The 19,220-nt window shown below is 40.2% G+C and overlaps 1 protein-coding gene across 1 annotated transcript; it reads left to right on the forward strand.

Moving 5' to 3' along the window:
* The first annotated feature begins 17,061 nt into the window (after positions 1-17,061).
* LOC143440665 (actin-like protein 9) lies at positions 17,062-18,349 on the forward strand. Its single transcript, XM_076927449.1, has one exon. It carries the CDS (start codon positions 17,099-17,101, stop codon positions 18,332-18,334), a length of 1,236 nt encoding a protein of 411 aa, XP_076783564.1. The 5' UTR covers positions 17,062-17,098; the 3' UTR covers positions 18,335-18,349.
* The last annotated feature ends 871 nt before the right edge of the window (positions 18,350-19,220 follow it).

Here is a 19,220-nt window from a genome sequence, read left to right on the forward strand (position 1 = left end):
CCCTCCACCTTCCTCTATGAGGGTACTCCCCCACTCACTCCTGCTTTCCTGCCCTGGTATTTTCCTACAATGTGGCCTTGAACCCCCTCAGGCCGAAGGGCCGCTCCTCCCATTTATGTCACAAGACCATCCTCTGCCACATATGTAGCCTGAGCTGTGGGTCCCTTCATGTGTAGTCTTTGGTTGGTGGTCTAGTCCCCGGGAGCTCCAGGGAAGGAGGTCTGGCCAGTTGACACTGTTGCTCCCCCTGACCCCTGGGGCTGCAAATCTTCTCAGCTCCTTAGGTCGCTTCTCCAACTCCTCCATCGGGGACCCTGCGCTTACTCCAATGGTTTTCTGCCTTTGTATTTGTCAAGCTCTGGTAGAGACTCTCAGGAGACAGCCATATTGGGCTCCTGCAAAAAGCACTTCCTGACATCGGCAATAGCTTCCAGGTTTGTAGATTGTATATGAGATGGATCCCCAGGAGGGGCAGCTTCTGGATGGTCTTTCCTTCAGTGTCTGCTCTACATTTTGTCTTCATATTTCCCCCTGTGAGTATTTTGTTCCCCCTTCTAAGAAGTTTTGAAGTATCCACACTTTGGTCTTCTTTTTAATTGAGCTTCATATGGTCTCTGAATTGTATCTTGGGTATTCCAAGCTTTTGGGCTAATATCCATTTATCAGTGAGTGTATACCAGGTGAGTTGTTTTGTGCCTGGGTTACCTCACTCAGAATGATATTATGAAATTCCATCCACTTGCTGAGGATTTCATGAAGTCATTGTTTTTAACAGCTGAGTAGTACTCCAGTGTGTAAATGTACCACATTTTCTGTATCCATTCCTCTGTTGAAAAACATATGCTTTGTTTCCAGCTTCTGGTTATTATAAATGAGGGTCCTATGAACATAATGGAGCATGTGTCCTTATTACATGCTGAAGCATCTTCTGGTTATATGCCCAGGATTCCAATTTTCTGTGGAAATGCCAGACTGATTTCCAGAGTGGTTGTACCAGCTTGCAATCCCAACAACAATGGAGGAGTGTTCCTCGTTCTCACATCCTCTACAGCATCTGCTGTCACTTGAGGTTTTGATCTTAGTCATTCTGACTGTTGTGAGATGGAATCTCAGGGTTTTTTTGATTTGCATTTCCCTGATGACTAAGGATGTTGAACATTTTTTAGGTGCTTCTTGGTCATTTGATATTCTTCAGTTGAGAAGTCTCTGTATAGTTATGTGCCCCATTTTTTAATAGAGTTATTTGGTTATCTGGAGTCTAATTTCTTGAGTTCTTTGTGTATATTGGATATTAGCCCTCTACTGAATGTGGAATTGGTAAAGATCTTTTCCCAATCTGTTGGTTGCCATTTTGTCCTATTGACAGTGTTCTTTGTCTTACAGAAGCTTTGAAATTTTATGAGGTCCCATTTGTCAATTCTTGATATTAGAGCATAAGCCATTGGTGTTCTGTTCAGGAACTTTTCCCCTGTGCCTAGGTATTCAAGGGTCTTCTCCAACTTCTCTTCTATTAGTTTCAGTGTATATGGTTTATGTGGAGGTCCTTTATCCACTTGGACTTGAGCTTTGTACAGGAGATAAAAGTGGATTGATTTGCATTCTTCTACATGTTGCCCTCCAGTTGAATCAGCACCATTTGTTGAAAATGCTGCCCTTTTCCCACTGGATGGTTTTAGCTCCTTTGTCAAAGATCAAGTGACCATAGGTGTGTGGGTTCATTTCTGGATTTTCAATTCTATTCCATTGATCTTTCTGCCTGTCTCTGTACCAATACCATGCAGTTTTTATCACTACTGCTCTGTAGTACAGCTTGAGGTCAGGGATGGTGATTCCTCCAGAAGTTCTTTTATTGTTGAGACTAGTTCTCGCTATCCTTTTTTGTTACACCAAAATGAATTTGAATATTTCTCTTTCTAACTCTGTGAAGAATTGAGTTGAGATTTTAATGGGTATTGCATTGAATCTGTAGATTGCTTTTGGCAGGATGGTCATTTTTACTAAATTAATCCTGCCAATCCAGGAGCATGGGAGATCTTTCCATCTTCTGAGATCTTCAATTTCTTTCTTCAGAGACTTGAAGTTCTTGTCATACAGATCTTTCACTTGCTTGGTTAGATTCACTCCAAGCTATTTTATATTATTTGTGGCTATTGTGAAGGGTGTCATTTCCCTAATTTCTTTTGCAGCTTGTTATCTTTCATGTAGAGGAAGGCTATTGATTTGTTTGAGTTGATTTTATAACCAGCCACTTTGCTGAAGTTTTTAAAAACAGGTTTAGGAGTTCTCTGGTGAAAGTTTTGGTGTCACTTAAGTATACTATCATTTCATCTGCAAATAGTAAAAATTTGACTTCTTCCTTTCCTATTTGTATCCCCTTGGCTTCTTTTTGTTGTCTAATTGCTCTGGCTCGGATTTCCAGTACTAAATTGAATAGGTAGGGAGAGAGTGGGCAGCCTTGTCTAGTCCCTGATCTTAGTTGGATTTAGTTTGATGTTGGCTACTGGTTTGCTGTATAGTGCTTTAACTATGTTTAGGTATGGTCCTTAAATTCTTGATCTTTCCAAGATGAAGGGATGTTGAATTTTGTCAAATGCTTTCTCAGGATCTAGTGTGATGATCATGTATTTTTTCTTGGAGTTTGTTTATATAGTGGATTACATTGATGGATTTCCAAATATTGAACCATCCCTGCATTCCTGGGATAAAGCCTACTTGAACATGATGGATGATTGTTTTCATGTGTTCTTGGATTCGGTTTGCAAAAATTTTATTGAGTATTTTTGCATCACTATTCATAAGTGAGATTGGTCTGAAATTCTCTTTCTTTGTTGGGTCTATGTGAGGCTTAGGTATGAGCATGATTATAGCTTTATAGAATGAATTGGGTTGTGTTCCTTCTGTTTCTATTTTGTGGAAATGAAAAAATCAGACCTTGAAGGTCTGATAGAATTCTGCACTAAAACCATCTGGACCTGGAAAACTTTAGTCTGAAGAGATTAACACAGTTAAGAAAACACAAAAAGTGTGTGAGGTGGATGGCACATGCCTTTAATTCCAGCAAGGGAGAGGCAGAGCTAGGCGATTCTTTGTGAGTTTGAGGCCAGACTGCTCTACAGAGTGAGTGCCAGGTCCACAGAGAAACCCTGTTATGAAAGAGTAAACCAAACCAACCAACTAAGCAAACAACCCAACACTTAACAAACAAACAAAATCCCAATCAAAACAAACAAAAAACCAACCAACCAACCAACCAAAAGACCTCCAAAACAAATCAAACCAAAGAAAAAAATTCATACAAAATAAACAATCCCAGGCCAGAAGGTCATAAATGTGGTTTAGGAATCTACACCATAATATCAATAAAAGAGGAATCAAGAAACAATGTTCATTGATCCATAGTTTATAGTATTGGCTTCAGTTTCTTAATAAAAAGACACAATCTAAAAGAATGGAGTAGAAAGCAGAATTAATCTTTCATGCTGCATCCACATAACACACATTATCAAGGATAAACATCAACGCATGGTCAATGATCGAAGAAAGTGTAGCCATATTGGTTTATGATAAAATAGATATCGAACTCAAACCTATTAAAATAAATAGGAAAGGACACTACATTCTCATCGGATGAAAAATTCTCCAAAAGGAAATTGTACTTTTAAATATTTATGCAACAAACACATGAGTAGCCAAGTTCATAAAAGAAACATACAACAGCTAAAAATCACATATTGATACATAACGGTAGTGGGTGATGTTAATAACTCACTACCACCAATAGACAGGTCTTTCAACAAAAACTCAATATAGAATGTTGGCATTAAATAGAGTTAGAAATTAAATGAACCTACTATATATTTACAGAAGATTTTATCCAAACACAAGAAATATACCTTTCCTCAGTAGCTCATGGAACTTTCTCCAAAATGACCACATACTTCAACTAAAAGCAAGTCTCAACAGCTATAAGAAAACTGAAATAACACACTTCATTTTATTTTAATACCATAGATTAAAACTGGATATCAACAACAGAATGCAAACAAACTCATGGAAACTTATCTACGGAATGAAAAATTGACACTAATAATCCTGAAATAATTTCAGAAAATAGAAACAAAAGGAGCACTGCCTAATGCTTTTTAGAAGACTGCAGTTACACAGATATCTAGACTATAGAAAGACCCATATACACCAAAAGAAAATTATACACCGATTTCTATAATGACTGAAATGAAAAAAAAATCTAAGTAAAATATTTGCAAACTGAATCTAAGTACACTTCTAAAATATCATCCAAAATGATTAAATAGCCTTATTCCCATTGTAGCAGTGATGGTTTAACTCACATACATCAATAAACTGTAGCACCTTATAAACAGGGTGGAAGACCAAAGCCACATGACGTTCTTGTTAGATGCAGAAAGATCCTTTCATAAAATCAAACACCCCTTTATGACAAAAGTTCTAGATAGCTTTGGGACACAAGGGACATACCTTAATATAATAAAACCATTTATAGCAATCCCACAATCCCACAACAAACAACAACCTACTAAGAGAGAAACTCAGTGTTTCCATGAAAATCAGTAACAAAAAAGGATTTTACTCTTGATATACCTATTTAATGTAGTACTTGAAATCTATTTTGCAGTTTGTTTTTTTATCTTTTTTTAAATTAACAATTTTATTTATTTATATCCTGAATGTTGCTACTCCTTCAGTCCCACTCCCAGAGTTCTTCCTCCTATTCCCCTTTCTCTTCACCTTTGAGAGGGTGCCCTACCCAAGCATCTTTTCCTGGGGCATCAATTCTCTACAGGATTAGGGAACCCTCTCCCATGGAGACCTGACAAGGTGGTCCTCTGCTACATATGTGCTGGAGGATATAGACCAGCCTTTGTATGCTCCTTGGTTGGTGGCTTAGTCTCTGGGAGCCCACAGCAGTCTAGGTAAGTTGACAATTTTGTTCTTCCTATGGGGTTGCCATCCCTTTCAGTTTCTTTAATCCTTCCCCTAACTCTTTCATAGGGGTCCCCTGTTCTCAGTCCAATGGTTGGCTGTTTCTTCATCTGTCTTAGTTGGCTGCTGGTAGACCCTCTTAGAGGACAGCCATGCTATACTCCTGTTTGTAAGTACAATATAGCACTAGGGGCAAAGTTGTTCTAGGCATGTGGTAGAACAGGATAGTTAAGTAAGTATGGATGAATTTATATTCCAGAAGCTTTGGACTGGCTATAATAGCAAACAGAACTCTGTTTGCAGACAGCAGCTAATGCAAACTCTTTACCAGATTATTTTATGAAAATATTCTGGTAAGCATAACAGAAATTAAAATAAAAATCACACTAAGCCCCAGTTCATAGAATATCCATGACAATGGTAAGATACCCATGACAGAATTATGAGAGTGGAATTCTTATGAGCTGCTGCAGAGCATGCTCTTGCTTCTCTCCTGTAAGTTTCCCAGGTCTACAGTTCCTCTGACCTGGGAGGTCCCAGGGCTACTGACCTTACTACGGTCCCTGGGGCTGTAGCTGCTGATCGATGACTTTGCCAGGACATATGACATGGCACACATGGCAACTGGAAGTTTTTAAGTCCTAAATTCCTCCTTTCTGAATTCTGAACCATGTGACTCTCTTCCCCTGTTTCTGCAGGGAACAATAGATTTTCCTGTCATTTTGACCTATCTCCTTAGAGCTCATTTCTGGGCCTACCCACTACAACCAGGTTCTAGTCATGTGGTTCCTGCAAACCCACCCAGATAGATTTTTTTTTTCCTTTTTCTTTCTTTTCTTTTAATTTATTGGAAATTTTCTTTATTTACATTTCAAATGTTGTCCCCTTTCCCATTTTCCTGGAAACCCCCTATGCCATCCCCTCCCCATGCTTCTATGGGGGCGTTTCTCCACCCACCTTCCCTCCCTGGCATTCCCCTATACTGGGACATGGAACCTTCACAGGACCAATGGCCTCTCCTCTCATTGATGCCTGACAGGGGCATCCTCTGCTACATATGTGGCTGGAGCCATGGGTTTCTCAATGTTTACTCTTTGGTTGGTGGTACTTTCTCTTTCTTAATTAGTTGTCCAAGTCCATCCAACTTTTATCTTTTTCCAAATCACTCTTCTCATATGGCAAACTTCCTGTATCCAGGAGACCAGTCCCCTTCTGTCTGTGTCAGTCTGCCTTCCACACAGATCCACCTGTCAGGCTTCCCTTGTCCTATTCTACACAAACTCTCCATGTGCTTACTCCCAGCCTGGACCAAAACTAGGTCTAGTAGATGCTACACCCTGGTATCTGACTCCTACCCTGGGTTCTGAACCCTTCAGATAGAAGTTATCCAGCCTAACTTTGGATCTTGGAATACCAGTCTTCTGGAATAAAAAGACACACTGAAAGAGAAAAAAAAAATCCCATAAATTCTGTGTTGTTTTTATCCCAGGCTCATAACACAGTACTAAAAGTGAAGAGACTTGAACACAGCAGGTGTTCCTTCCCAGACCCTGGATTAGCTGCAAACTACACCAAAACCCTTCTTTTCACAGAGATTCTCCATTAAGCAGGGAAGAAAAAAAAGTGATTGATATCCTACTGAGGCAGAAAAACAGCAGCATACGAACTTACAAGTGTGATTTTGAAGAGAAAAAAATGGGAGAAGTCTGTGCTAGAATAGGCTACGATACTCTGGTATGTTTTGAGTGGGCCTGTAAATTAGGTGAGTCCAAGGCTTTCTGTCGCTGGACTTTAATATTTTGATAGCTGGACATTTTTAGTCTTCTTCATGAGGAGAAAGTGAATAAATAAGGGAATGACCTTGTTGGCTAGGTTTAAGAATGTAATTTGATGGTTTTAGAAAGGCAGAGGAAATAGGGTAGAGCAAGACCTGCCAGAGCTATGTTTGTTAGTCTGCGGCCAGGTAAAGCCCCTTGCAAAACTAAGACAAAATTCTATTTACTCAAATCACAAACTATAGCTGTGTGCCCTTAGGATATAGTAATTTAAATGACATCTAAGATAAAGAGCTCAAAAAGCAGAGTTGTGTTCAAGGAGGTCAAAGCGCATAGAGCATGAGAATGAACTCAGAACACAGGATTGAAATGAACCATGGTCATGAGAACACTAGCAATGCCTGAGGGAAGTGAGGACAGTGCAGTACATAAAAACTGAATTTAATAAATAGAAACACAAAAAGCCCAAACTGAAATGAAACAAGAAATGAAAAATGCAATAACTCAAATAGATTAGGCAGGAGAGTGAAGATCAGGGCCCGAAGACAGTGTAGAGGAGCAGAACTGATCAAAGGAAATGATTAGTGAATATATAAGTCTCATGGCTGGAATGAGAAAAGATCATCCTGAGTCATGGAACCCAGACTCTGCAAGACATGCATATTACATGCTCACTTATAAGTAGAAATTAGCTTCGAAGAACAGGAAAGCCATGCTATAATCAACAGAACCATCGAAGCTAAGTCCCAAGGAAGGTTCAAGGTAGTCATATGAATCTCATCTCGAGAATAGGCAGCACAGGTTGTGGGGTAGGTGGGGATGGACACAGTAGGAAACAGGTTTTGGGAGAGAAATTCCTAGGAAAGACAACTGGAATCCTGGAATTGGGAAGGTGATATTTCAGGCATGAGCAAGAAAGCTAGTAGAATGGAAACTCTCAGGAATCTACCAGGTGACTCTACTTAAGACTCTTAACACTGAGGGTGGGGGGTTCAGAGTCTGAACAAGCTCTTCCCTATAACTAGGCAAGACTTCCAGTGGAGGAACTAGGAAATCAACCCAGCCATAAAACTTTAGACCTACAAGATGTCCTGCCTACAAGATGTGCTGGGGTAAAGAGGATGCAGAACATAAGAGAGTGACCAACCAATGACTGGTCCAGCATGAGACCTATGCCCTGAGAGGGCTCCTAGCCCTGAAACTGCCAGAAGTACCAGACAAACAGAGACTAAACGTAGGATGAGGTGCTGATATTAAGATCTGGTTCCCTAATTGGTTCTTGATTTGGTCAATAAAGGAGTCCAGGAGTCAGTTCCTTGGCAAAAAGGACAGGTGGGACTTCTGGGTCCCAGGAGGGAAAGAATACACAAGAGAAAAGAAGAGGCTTTTTGGCCAGGCTTTGGAAGGAGTAGCATGAAACAATCGTGTTAGGTCTTAGGGAAGCTAGAACCGGTGGCCTCGGGCATCAGTGGATAGCCAAGAATGGATAGCTATGTGATACAGGCTAGGTGATAAGTTTAGGGCAGGAGATTGTGTGCTTAGTAATTGTGCTAGCTGGCAAGTTCTAAAGTGATAAAAGTGAGTGTGTGGTTTTCGTCTGTGGATTCAAATGCCTTGAGAGGGGCTGGTAATGAGACACCTCCAAGAGCAAAAGCAGGTAGGGAAGAAAAGCAGGGTTGATGATGGATGCTTGGGGGAAGCTATGCTGGGAGGAACAAAAGGGAACTAGGGGTGGTGCAAAGAGAGCACAGCGGCTCTAGGGCAAACGTGATAGCATGTTTTTTTTTAGAAGTACATGCAACTCTAGATAGCTCAGAGACCTAGGAGAGAAGCCTGGAACAAAAAGTCAATGAAATGATTCCTAATAATACTCTGTTATACTTGTCTAATTGTCATCAGGGAGGCTTCACCTAGCAACTGATAGAAACAAGTACAGAGACCCACTGCCAAACATTAGGCAGAGCTGGGGAAATCCTGCAGAAGAGAGGGAGGAAGAATTGTAGAGGCAGAGGGGTTAACAAAACCACATGAAAATCCACACAATCAACTATTGTGAACTCATAGGTGCTCAAAGAGACTGAACTGCCAATCAGACAGCCTGCATGAGACTGATCTAGTGTGTGTGTGTGTGTAGGAAAATGGCAGGAATGTCCTGTTTCTGCCATTGTTCTCTGTCCTTGGGATCCTTGCCTCCTACTGGGTTGACTCACCTAGCCGATTCTTACTGCAGCTTGCTATGCCGTGGCTGGTTGATATCAATGGGAGACCTGCCCTTTTCTGAAGAGAAAAGGAAGAGGAGCAGATTGGAGGGGGTTGTGGTGAAGTGGAGCGATATGGAGAAGGGACTAGGAGGAGAGGAGGGAGGGGAAACTGGTCTGGATGTTTAAAAAAAAATCTCCTTGCAAGTAGCACCATTTAAAGATAAAAGGAAATTCTAGATGTACACTATACACTTATATAAAATATTTAAAAATTCTGACAAACTATGGTACTCTGGAGAGCTTTATTGAGAATTCACTTCACTATGAATTCTGATGAGAATTCCCCTAGAGAATTCAATTCACTGTGCAAATTGAGTGATTCTAGAAAGCCGTCTTCTTTATCTTTTCTTCACAGATTTCCAGTATCAACAGTAAAATACATGGCCTTACACTATTAGCAACATTGACTTCAGTGAAGACATTTTAGGAACTCAGAATTTTAAAAATAAATAGATACCTTAGGAAGTTAGTGGTCGGTGTTAAGTTTCCTGCCAGGAACCTCCCACCATCCCTAGAAGCTGCAGATTTCCATTTATTCTCCTGACCCTCTGGGCCTCTCTCCTGTCTCTATCTACAGCTGATTCTACCTCTTCATTCCCCTCCACCTCATCTCCAACCTAGCTCCCTCCTTCCCTCTGCCTCCTATGACAATTTTAATTCTCCTAAGTGGGATCCAAGCATCTTGCTTGGGCCTTCCTTCTTGTTTAACTGCTTTGGGTCTGTTTATTATGGGTATTTTGTGCTTTACAACTAATATTCACTTATCAGTGAATGCACATCCTTTTTCGTCTGGGTTACTTCACTCAGGATGATTTTTTCTAGATCCATCCATTTGCCTGCAAAATTCATGATGTCGTTGTTTTTTAATAGCTGAATTGTGCTCTGTTATGTAAATTAACCCCATTTTCCATATTCATTCTTCTGTTGAGGGACATTTGGATTATTTCCAGTCTCTAGCTATTAGGAATAAAGCTGCTATGGACACAGTGGAACAGGTGTCCTTGTGGTATGGTAGAGCATCTTTTGAATATATATTCTAGAGCAGTACAGCTGCATCTTCTTAGAACTATTTCCAATTTTTATGGACCTGCCAGATTGATTTTCAGAGTGTTTGAACCAGTTTGAAATGCCACCAGCAATGGAAGGTTGTATCCCTCTTTCTCTGCATCCTTATTAGCAATTGCCACCCCTTGAGTTTTTGATCTTAGCCATTCTAATTGGTGTAAGGTGAAATCTTGTATTTGGAACAACAACAACAACAACAACAACAACAACAACAACAAAAAACCCACAGTGTTGGCTGGGTGGTATTGGTGCATATGTTCAATCCCAGCACTAGAGAGGCAGAGGAAGGCAGATTTCTGATTTCAATGTCAGCCTGGTCCTCAGAGCCAATTCTAGGATAGCCAAGTCTACACAACAAAATCAAATATCAGTGCTGCATGAAGAGACACATGATTGTCTCAGATGCAGAAAATAAACAATATACTTGGCACAGCCCTTTAGCATTTAAACAAGTCAGTTACATCATCCATCATAAATTAAATATTTTAATTTCATATGCATGTGCTTGGAAACACTGAGGACGAGGAGGTGGGAAGAAAGTAAGAAGGGAAGAGAGGGAAGAGCCATCACAAGCCATTCTCCAGACTCCATACAACTATTTTAAACAGTAACTGAGAGGAACAATAGTTATCTGCTCTGATCTCACTCACTACTGGTTCTACCTGCAACTAGCCTAGAATGGGGAGAGAGACTCAAAGAGGCCCCACCCTTTACCTCACAACTGTATCTGTGGATAGATTTTAGGAGAAAGGAATCATTGTCTTTAGTTGTGTCCCCTTGTTGAGAACCGCACTAGTCCCACATTCAGGCGCCAAAAAATGTCGCCGCCCGAGCAAAATGTTGAGGCCCGGGCTGCCCCGCGTTTGGCGGTCACTGTATCCCGGCCCAAGCTGCCGCTCCGGTCCGCGTGTCAGGGTTCAGCAAGAGAGAGAGTGAGGATGGACTCAAAGAATGGAGACCAGACAGAGTGTGATCCAATCCCGTTTATTCTTCAGTCTCTCTTCCTGGTCCAAGTCCTAAGTCTAGCTGTACTCTCTAAAGAGTCTCTCCAAAGAGTATATCTAAAGAGTCTCCTAAAAGTGTCTCCTACCTAATGTCAAGTAATCTGTTACTTTCTCTGTCTGCCTCTATCCTTTTATATGTCTCACTTCTAAGCCACGACTTCAGGTCACACCTTTAATCATGCTCTTAGGTCTTGTCTCTAAATCTGATCTCTAAGTCACACTCTTAAGTCACACACCTTTAATCTCACACACCCAAGGTATCTAAACCAAGATTATCAGAGTGTGCTCAGCTGTTGTAGGCTATTGTAATCCAAGTCTCATGTCAAGGTATATGGCTCAAGATGGCTGCAAAGCTGATAGCCGCTTTCTGCTAAAAGTCGGCGCCCAACATCCCCTCTGCTGAGCCCACCAGGCTCCAACACATAGCTCCAAACTTACAGTCACACACATGGCTCTGATTAACATTGATGTATCACAAAACAAAATGAATGGAAATGAACATGTGAGAGAGAGAATGTGGAGATGATGAGGAAGGATACACACATATGGATGGATGGATGGATAGATAGATAGATAGATAGATAGAACTGGAGAATTGGAAAAATAGTGCAGGATTGCAGGGAGCTGCGGATGAGAGTGTGTATTAATAGAGGCTTATCATGTGAAAAAGGAAAAATAACAATAAAATAAAAATGACCAAAGCAGTTTGTATTGCATCTGGTTTGGAATCAGATAATACTACTAGCTTCATTAAGAGTCTGGTGGCCTGGCTTGCTTTTTACATCAAGGAATACTTTGTGTGTGTGTGTGAATGGGCGTGCATTTTTTACTGCTTCACTGTTGTTGCTGTTAATTATCTGTACACTAATTTCATGTTGATATGATTTTGGTATTAGGTATTTATCTCTTTCTTTTACAGTTTCCAATGTAGTTGCCTAGAGATCTTTAAAGTCAAAGCAAAAGACATGCTTGTACACTCATGTGTGCTTAGCAGGATTTTCAATTAGCTTGGGTCCATTTCAAGTCATTTGACAAAAATCCTGCATGCACAACCACCAGGGAGGTGCAGACTAAATCCCCAAGCTTCCATCTCACCCCAGTCATAACGGCCATCATCAGCCTAAATGACAAATGTTGCACAAATGTGAGACAAAGATCTCTCTTACACACCACTTTTGGAAGCATAAACTATAGCAGCCATTTTGGAAAACAGTATATATTTTCCTGAAAAAAAAAAAACCTGGATATATAGCTAGAATATATAGTACACTGTTAGCCATTTGTTCATAGATGGTCTCCTGATTTTCCCCTATAATTCTCTGTGTAAACCCACGCATACGTGCATGGGCTATAGGAAATAGACTTCAGAATCCCTTTAGACATCCTACCTAAGAAAGGTTTTTTCATGATTATATTGAGAACCATGTTTCTCTGGTGTGTTCTGAGGTTCAAACTGTGATCTCATGATAATCACAGGTTAAAAGACATCTCAGCTCTGCATGGAGGTGAGAACACAGAAACAAAACCCAGAGCTAAAGGTTTGTCCTAGAGAGCACAGCGCTCTGAGGCCATGGACACCTTTCACATGACAGGGCTACTTGTTTCACAAGTTGTAAGTTTGTTGTTTTCCTGAGTATGAAAATAAAAGATGTCATCATCGAATAGAATCTGCAAATGATTAACTCTGTGTCATTGATAAGTATTGGTAATGAAAGCATTTCCCTTAGAGTCCTTTAACTATGAATGAGTCTAGGTGTGAATTCTCTACTTTATAATTTTCATGTCCTGTTAAGGACAGACAGACCCAGACAGAGGACACAGAGGAATATGCACTGACAGACAGACATGGCCAGATTCATAAGAAACCTTTAGGCAGGCACAGTCTCACACCAACAGAGAGACAATAAAATGTGGACCTTCTTTTGGTGAAATGACTCTAAGGGGAGGTGCTTTTAGTTTTTCCTTGACACTGATACATTATTGGTGACTTGAGATTAATCATTGATGCATTTAATTTGATTGCATACACATACACTTATGTAACAGCACTTAATGAACAAACAGAGCAAGAAGGCATGTATGGAAAATGTACAAGAAAGAATGGAAAGGGAAAAATTATTTAGTTATATTATAATCTCAAAAAGTAAAAGAAATAACTCTTTAAAAAGAAACAAAAAAGAAATGGCTGTCAGAAATATTTTCTGAAAACAGTTTAAATAAGAATTAATAAAATCGATTCATTTGTTTCATTTACAAGTTATGTATATTTTAATTATATCAAGGCCTACTAATTATGAAAAATGATCTCTGCAAACAGGTAATACAAAAAAAAAGACTGCACAACAAAAGCAGTTTAGAGGCTTATTTTTATTTTTTAATGAAAGCATATGTTTGTAATGGAATCACCTTTAAGTGTGAAATATCAGCTTACCTCTTTTTCATGATGTGGTGAAGAAGGGTTTAAAATATTTTAATTTCATATGCATGTGCATTTTGGCTGCATATATGTAAACACACCACATGTTTGAAATGCTTCAGAGAGCAGAATATTGAGTCCCCTAGAAGTGGCGGTGGAGACAGCTGGGAGCCATCTTGTAAGTGTTGAGATCATATTTTAGTCATCTGTAAGAGCAGTGGGTACTCTTATGTGTTGAGGCATCTATCCAGCCCAATACAGGCCTCCTTATTACATATAGAGTAAACTAACAATGTTACTATTGGCAGGGTCAATATTCCCCATGTTTACTTAAAATTGGAACTTCAGGATAGGGATCCAGTAAATGTATAAGTCTATCATTGTATATATCACAGCCTTCATAGAAATTATTCATTTATCCTGAAACCATCACAATAATGGAAAAGTTTAGCCAGGCAGTGGTGGCACACACCTTTAATTCCAGCACTTAGGAGTTAGAGGCAGATGGATCTGTGTGAGTTGGAGGCCAACCTGGCCTACAAAGGTGGTTTGAGGACAGCCAGGGTTTCACAGAGAAGCTTTGTCTGTGTTTGTTTTTGTTATATAATATGTATATTATATAACCAATATACACTCATTTATATCCAATTATAAATATATATACACACAAATATAAATTTATATGTGTGTATGCATATATATGCACATATATATAACATTTAATGTTTCTCTAGAATAATTTTATCAACATAACCATTTTGGGAATTATAATCTTAAATTTTTAGTAAGCATCAGTGATTCAAGCATTCTGTAGATGAGAAATTCAGGGCTAACTTTTTTATTAGTCAACTCTGGCTAGAAGAAAAAAAAAAGGTCAAATGTAAAATCGATGACAGTTCAAATCACCACAAAGCTGTCAAAGTTCATCGATTTATATATTTACACATAACTTTTAAAGACATACCAGTCATAATTTTTAGTATATAATAAAATTTAAAACTAATATAAAATAATTAGCCAGAGGTTCCTTATTTTTTTAACACAAGAATGAGGGATTTTACATATAAATATAATATACAAAAGTTGTTTTATATATATGTACTACATATACACACATTGATATACACACACATCATATTTACTTTATTGGTATATAGTATGTGTGTAAGCACATTGCAAATGAGTGGAGATAAGAGAACAGATTGTGAGAATTGGCTTTTTCCTTCCAACTTGTGGATTTTGGAGATTGAATAAAGTTGTCAGGTTTAGTAGCAGGTGCTATTACTCACTGAGCCATCTTGCCGCCTTGCCCTCAGATTTCTTATTTAGGTCTTTTTAGCAGCTCCAAGAGCAAAGTTTAATTTCCACCAACATTGTCTTAGAAATAATATTTAGCTTGTTAGAGACTACCCAGCTAAATTACTCCCAAACTAGGACTAAAGTAATGTAATCACAGTGACACAAATGAGAGGAGAAATGTCCTCAATACCCTTTTCCCCCCTATCACCAATAGTTTGATAGAATGAAGAGAATTACTTAAAAGAGTTTTTACTTTCTGGCACACAGCAAATGCTTCAAATGATATGCTTCCACATTGTCATAGCATGCTTTGTATGTATGCAATATTCTCCAAACAGTACAACAATATTCCTGCCCCCCCCCAAGAAAGCTAGTCATCAAATGACTCAGAAGAGAGCCAAAGAAGAAAGAAATTGAATGGCATTGTTATTCTGTTGAGTTAATGGGTCACTTGCAGGTAGACGAATATAACAGACTCTCATCCATTTGTGTGCCATAGGATCCTCCACAGGTATTTAAAACCATTTACTGAAGTTGGCAATGTGGTCAAATTATAGAAGATGCTTGAAACAACATGTCTGCATGAAGATCAACATTATACAGTGCATAAAATGTGGTGGTGAGTACAAGTGCTTCTTCTTTTGAGACTTTCTGTTTAGTTCCATAACTCAATTTTATGAGGCTGTTTATTTCTTAATGTTTAGTAATTTTTAAGTTCCTCATACATTCTAAACAACCATCCTATCAGATGAGTAACTCTGTATGTATAACATTTTGGAAAAAAAACAAAGAAAAAATTGATACAAATACATAATAAATTTTATGGATTCATGAAGCAGAATAAAATCCTAATGATTGCAGAAACATGGGATGAACTCAAGATTATGTGTCAAGTGAAATAAGCCCGGTTGAAAAAAATGTTGCCTGCTTTTTTCACATCTGAATAACTGGTGAAAGGTGTGTGTGTGTGTGTGTGTGTGTGAGAGAAAGAGAGAGAGAGAGAGAGAGAGAGAGAGAGAGAGAGAGAGAGAGAGAGAGAGAGCTGAAAGAAAATAGGAGGTCTAGGAAGAGCATGCAGACAGCATTAGGTATCCCTGTTATACTGGTCCAATTATGTGGCGGTTCTAGGCTCAAAGCAGCATGTACACCAGCATGTGCATGAGCAGTTTCACACATATACAAAAAGCATGTAAACACTTGTGCACCACACAAGCATACCACACCCCCCACACCCCCTACATATAAGTAGAAAAGTGAAATGACTAACATAACAATTTTTGTTATATGTACATGTGGTGTGTATGTATATGTGTATTCATGTTCATATGTATGGTAGTGTATTTTTGTTTTCAGGTGATATGTTCATATGCCTATATATGAATGTGAAAGCCTCAAATTAGTTTCAGATGCTTAATATTCACTCTGTGCTTTAGCAAGGCATGAACTCTCAATGAAATGTAAGCTCACCAATTCTGCTGGTATAGTTGGCTGGCTTGCTTCAGGAAGTTCTGTTCTGCTGTTGGAGTTCTGAGATTCCAAGTGGGTTTTTGTATGGTCTCTTCAGATCAGAACTCGAGTTCTCATGTTTAATCAGCAGGGTATTTATTGACTAAGTCATTTCTATTTGTCCAGATTTAATAATTTAATATGTTGCACAGTATAATTTCAATGAACTCTTGCAAGGGTAAAGAAGTAAATATAATCTTGGTCACCAAGCTACTGGAACTCCCCCCCCACCCACCACACATTAAGAGGATCTCAAAGCAAACTGAATTGCAAGAATCCCTGCTTCTGCAAGCTATGGCTTGTGCAGACCCTGTGCCAGTTTCAATGAGGCTGGTACCTCATAGGCTTATATATTTGAATGTTTGGCTCCCAGTAGAGGGAACTGTCTTGGAAGGATTAGCAGGTGCAGCCATGTTGGAGAAGGTGTGTACCGAGGAAAGGCTTTGAGGTTTCAAAAGTCCACAGCATTCTTCTGATTTCTATTATCAGTGGGCACATGGCTGTCAATGCTGGGTGGTAGGTACCAATTGTGGGGGAGAAGATGTGGAATCTAAGAGTTGGTTAGAACCTAGACATTCCCCTTTATATTTGACTTTGTGGTTTTAACTGTGAATCCTGAGGCTGTTTGCACCTTTTCTGACCACACCCTGTCCTAGCATTATGAAGCCAAGGCAGACAAAGTGATATCATAGATATAGTGTACCTGCCTCCAATCCTGTTCATCCTGCTCTTGGCTGAGCCTCTTCTTCCTGCATCCCTGAGTAAAGCTGACAGCTTTATCAATCAGTCTCTCAGAAACCACTAGCAAAGATGGATGTAAATGGTCTAAAATGTTGGGAGCCCCACAGGTCTCTTGATTTGAATCCTCGCTCAACTCCGGTAAACAAGAATCTGCAACAAGAACCGTGGGGCATGGTTGGTAACAAGGGACCATCAAAGATGTGTGGTGTGGTCATTGACATGGGTACTGGAATGTGTAAGATGGGCTTTGCAGGACAGACACGGCCCACCTACATCGTGACTAACATCGTGGGCTGCCAGCCCAAGAAACAAACCACCATGGAGCAGCCCAAAATGGAAATGTTTATCGGTGAGGCAGCCCACGCTTGTCCAGAGTTAACTTTGATGCATCCGGTTCGTAATGGTATTGTGGTGGACTGGGAGGCAGCTGAGTTCATCTGGCGCCACATCCTGGAGAATGACCTCAGATTAGACACTCAGGACCATCCTCTCTTGTTCACGGATCCGCCTTTCAACCCTCCCAGCAACCGGGAGAAGCTTGTGGAAGTAGCCTTCGAGTCTCTGCACTCTCCTGCTCTATATGTGGCATCCCAATCCGTGCTGTCAGTTTATGCCAACGGGCGCGTTAATGGGCTGGTTGTAGACACTGGCCACGGGGTCAGCTACACAGTGCCAGTCTTCCAAGGCTACAACTTACCCAACGGCATCCAGCGCCTGGACCTGGCTGGCCACTACTTGACTACCTTCTTGGCAGAGAAGATCTTGAGATCTAGCTTCTCAGTAAAAAAGGAAGACATGGACACCATGGAGAACATCAAGTGCCAATACTGCTATGTGGCCTCAGATTTCCAAAAGGAGCAAGGGCGCCCTGATGACAAATTCCGACGGTGCCTGAAGTTGCCAGACGGCCAGATGATCACAGTGGGGAAGGAGCTCTTTCAGTGCCCCGAGTTGCTATTCCACCCCCCAGAGACCTCAGGACCTTCATGTTTGGGCCTCCCCGGCATGGTTGAACAGAGTCTCTCCACTGTTCCCCAAGAGCTGCGGACAGATATGGAACAAAATGTGTTGTTGTGTGGAGGCTCCTCTCTGTTTACTGGCTTCGAAGGTCGCTTCAAAGCTGAGCTGCTGCGCTGTCTTGGCCCAGAGGCCCAAGTGGTTGTGGCAGCCCAGCCCAATAGGCACCTTTCTGTGTGGATTGGAGGATCCATTCTGGCCTCAATGTGTGCCTTCCAGACACGCTGGGTCCTGCGTGAGCAGTATGAGGAACATGGTCCAGATATAGTGCACCGCAAGTGCTCGTAACTCAGCACAGGGTCAGCAGAGTTGTGGGAATAAAGCTTCCTTAGGGAGCCAGCTCTGTCGCATCATGTTTTATTCTTCCCGATCTCACTCACTGAAATATGCTCAAGAGTCTCCGCTATGAACCCACTTGTAGACCAAGGCTGGAATTTGATCCTCACACATGCCTGTGTGAAATTAGACCGAAAGCATCTCTCCTAATACACACTCTTGAGACATTCTAATTCAGCCAGTCCTCCACAATTCAAAACACAATGCCTTTCTCGAATCTCACAACCCACCCTCCTGGGACCACCTCATCACCCCTGCATCCAAAGACATTCTGAGGTTTGGGGAGATACACATTCACAGACCCTAGCACTTGTTTCAATTTTTTTAATTTGTCACTCTGACTGGGATATGATGGAACCTAAATGATTTGCAGTTTTCCAAAAGTTAGTGAACTTGGACTTGTTCACCACGTGTACTGGCCATTTGCGTTACATCTTCTGAGAACTGTTATTTCGTTAGCCTAATTGGTGACTGGATTGTCTGATTTTTTTGTTGTTGTTGTTTAGTCTTCTTTATATATTCTAGACATTAGTTCTCTAGATGTATAGAGTGCAAAGTTTTTCTTCCATCCTGTGGGGTGCCTATTTACTAAATTACTTTTGTTAAATATTTTGTATGCAGGAGCCCTTTGATTTCACGACGTCTTAATTGACAGTTGTTGTCCTTATTTCCTGAACAACTGGAGTCTTTCTGAGAAAGTCTTCCCTTATATTACACTTATATTATATACTAATATACACTTTTGAGACATTCTATTTCACACCCACTCCTCCACAACCAAACACAATGCCTTATTTATTCTTTATTCTTCCCGTATTTATTCTTTATGAATATGTTG

The sequence above is a fragment of the Arvicanthis niloticus genome, chromosome 30 (genome assembly GCF_011762505.2).
Source record: "Arvicanthis niloticus isolate mArvNil1 chromosome 30, mArvNil1.pat.X, whole genome shotgun sequence".
Lineage (NCBI taxonomy): Eukaryota > Metazoa > Chordata > Mammalia > Rodentia > Muridae > Arvicanthis > Arvicanthis niloticus.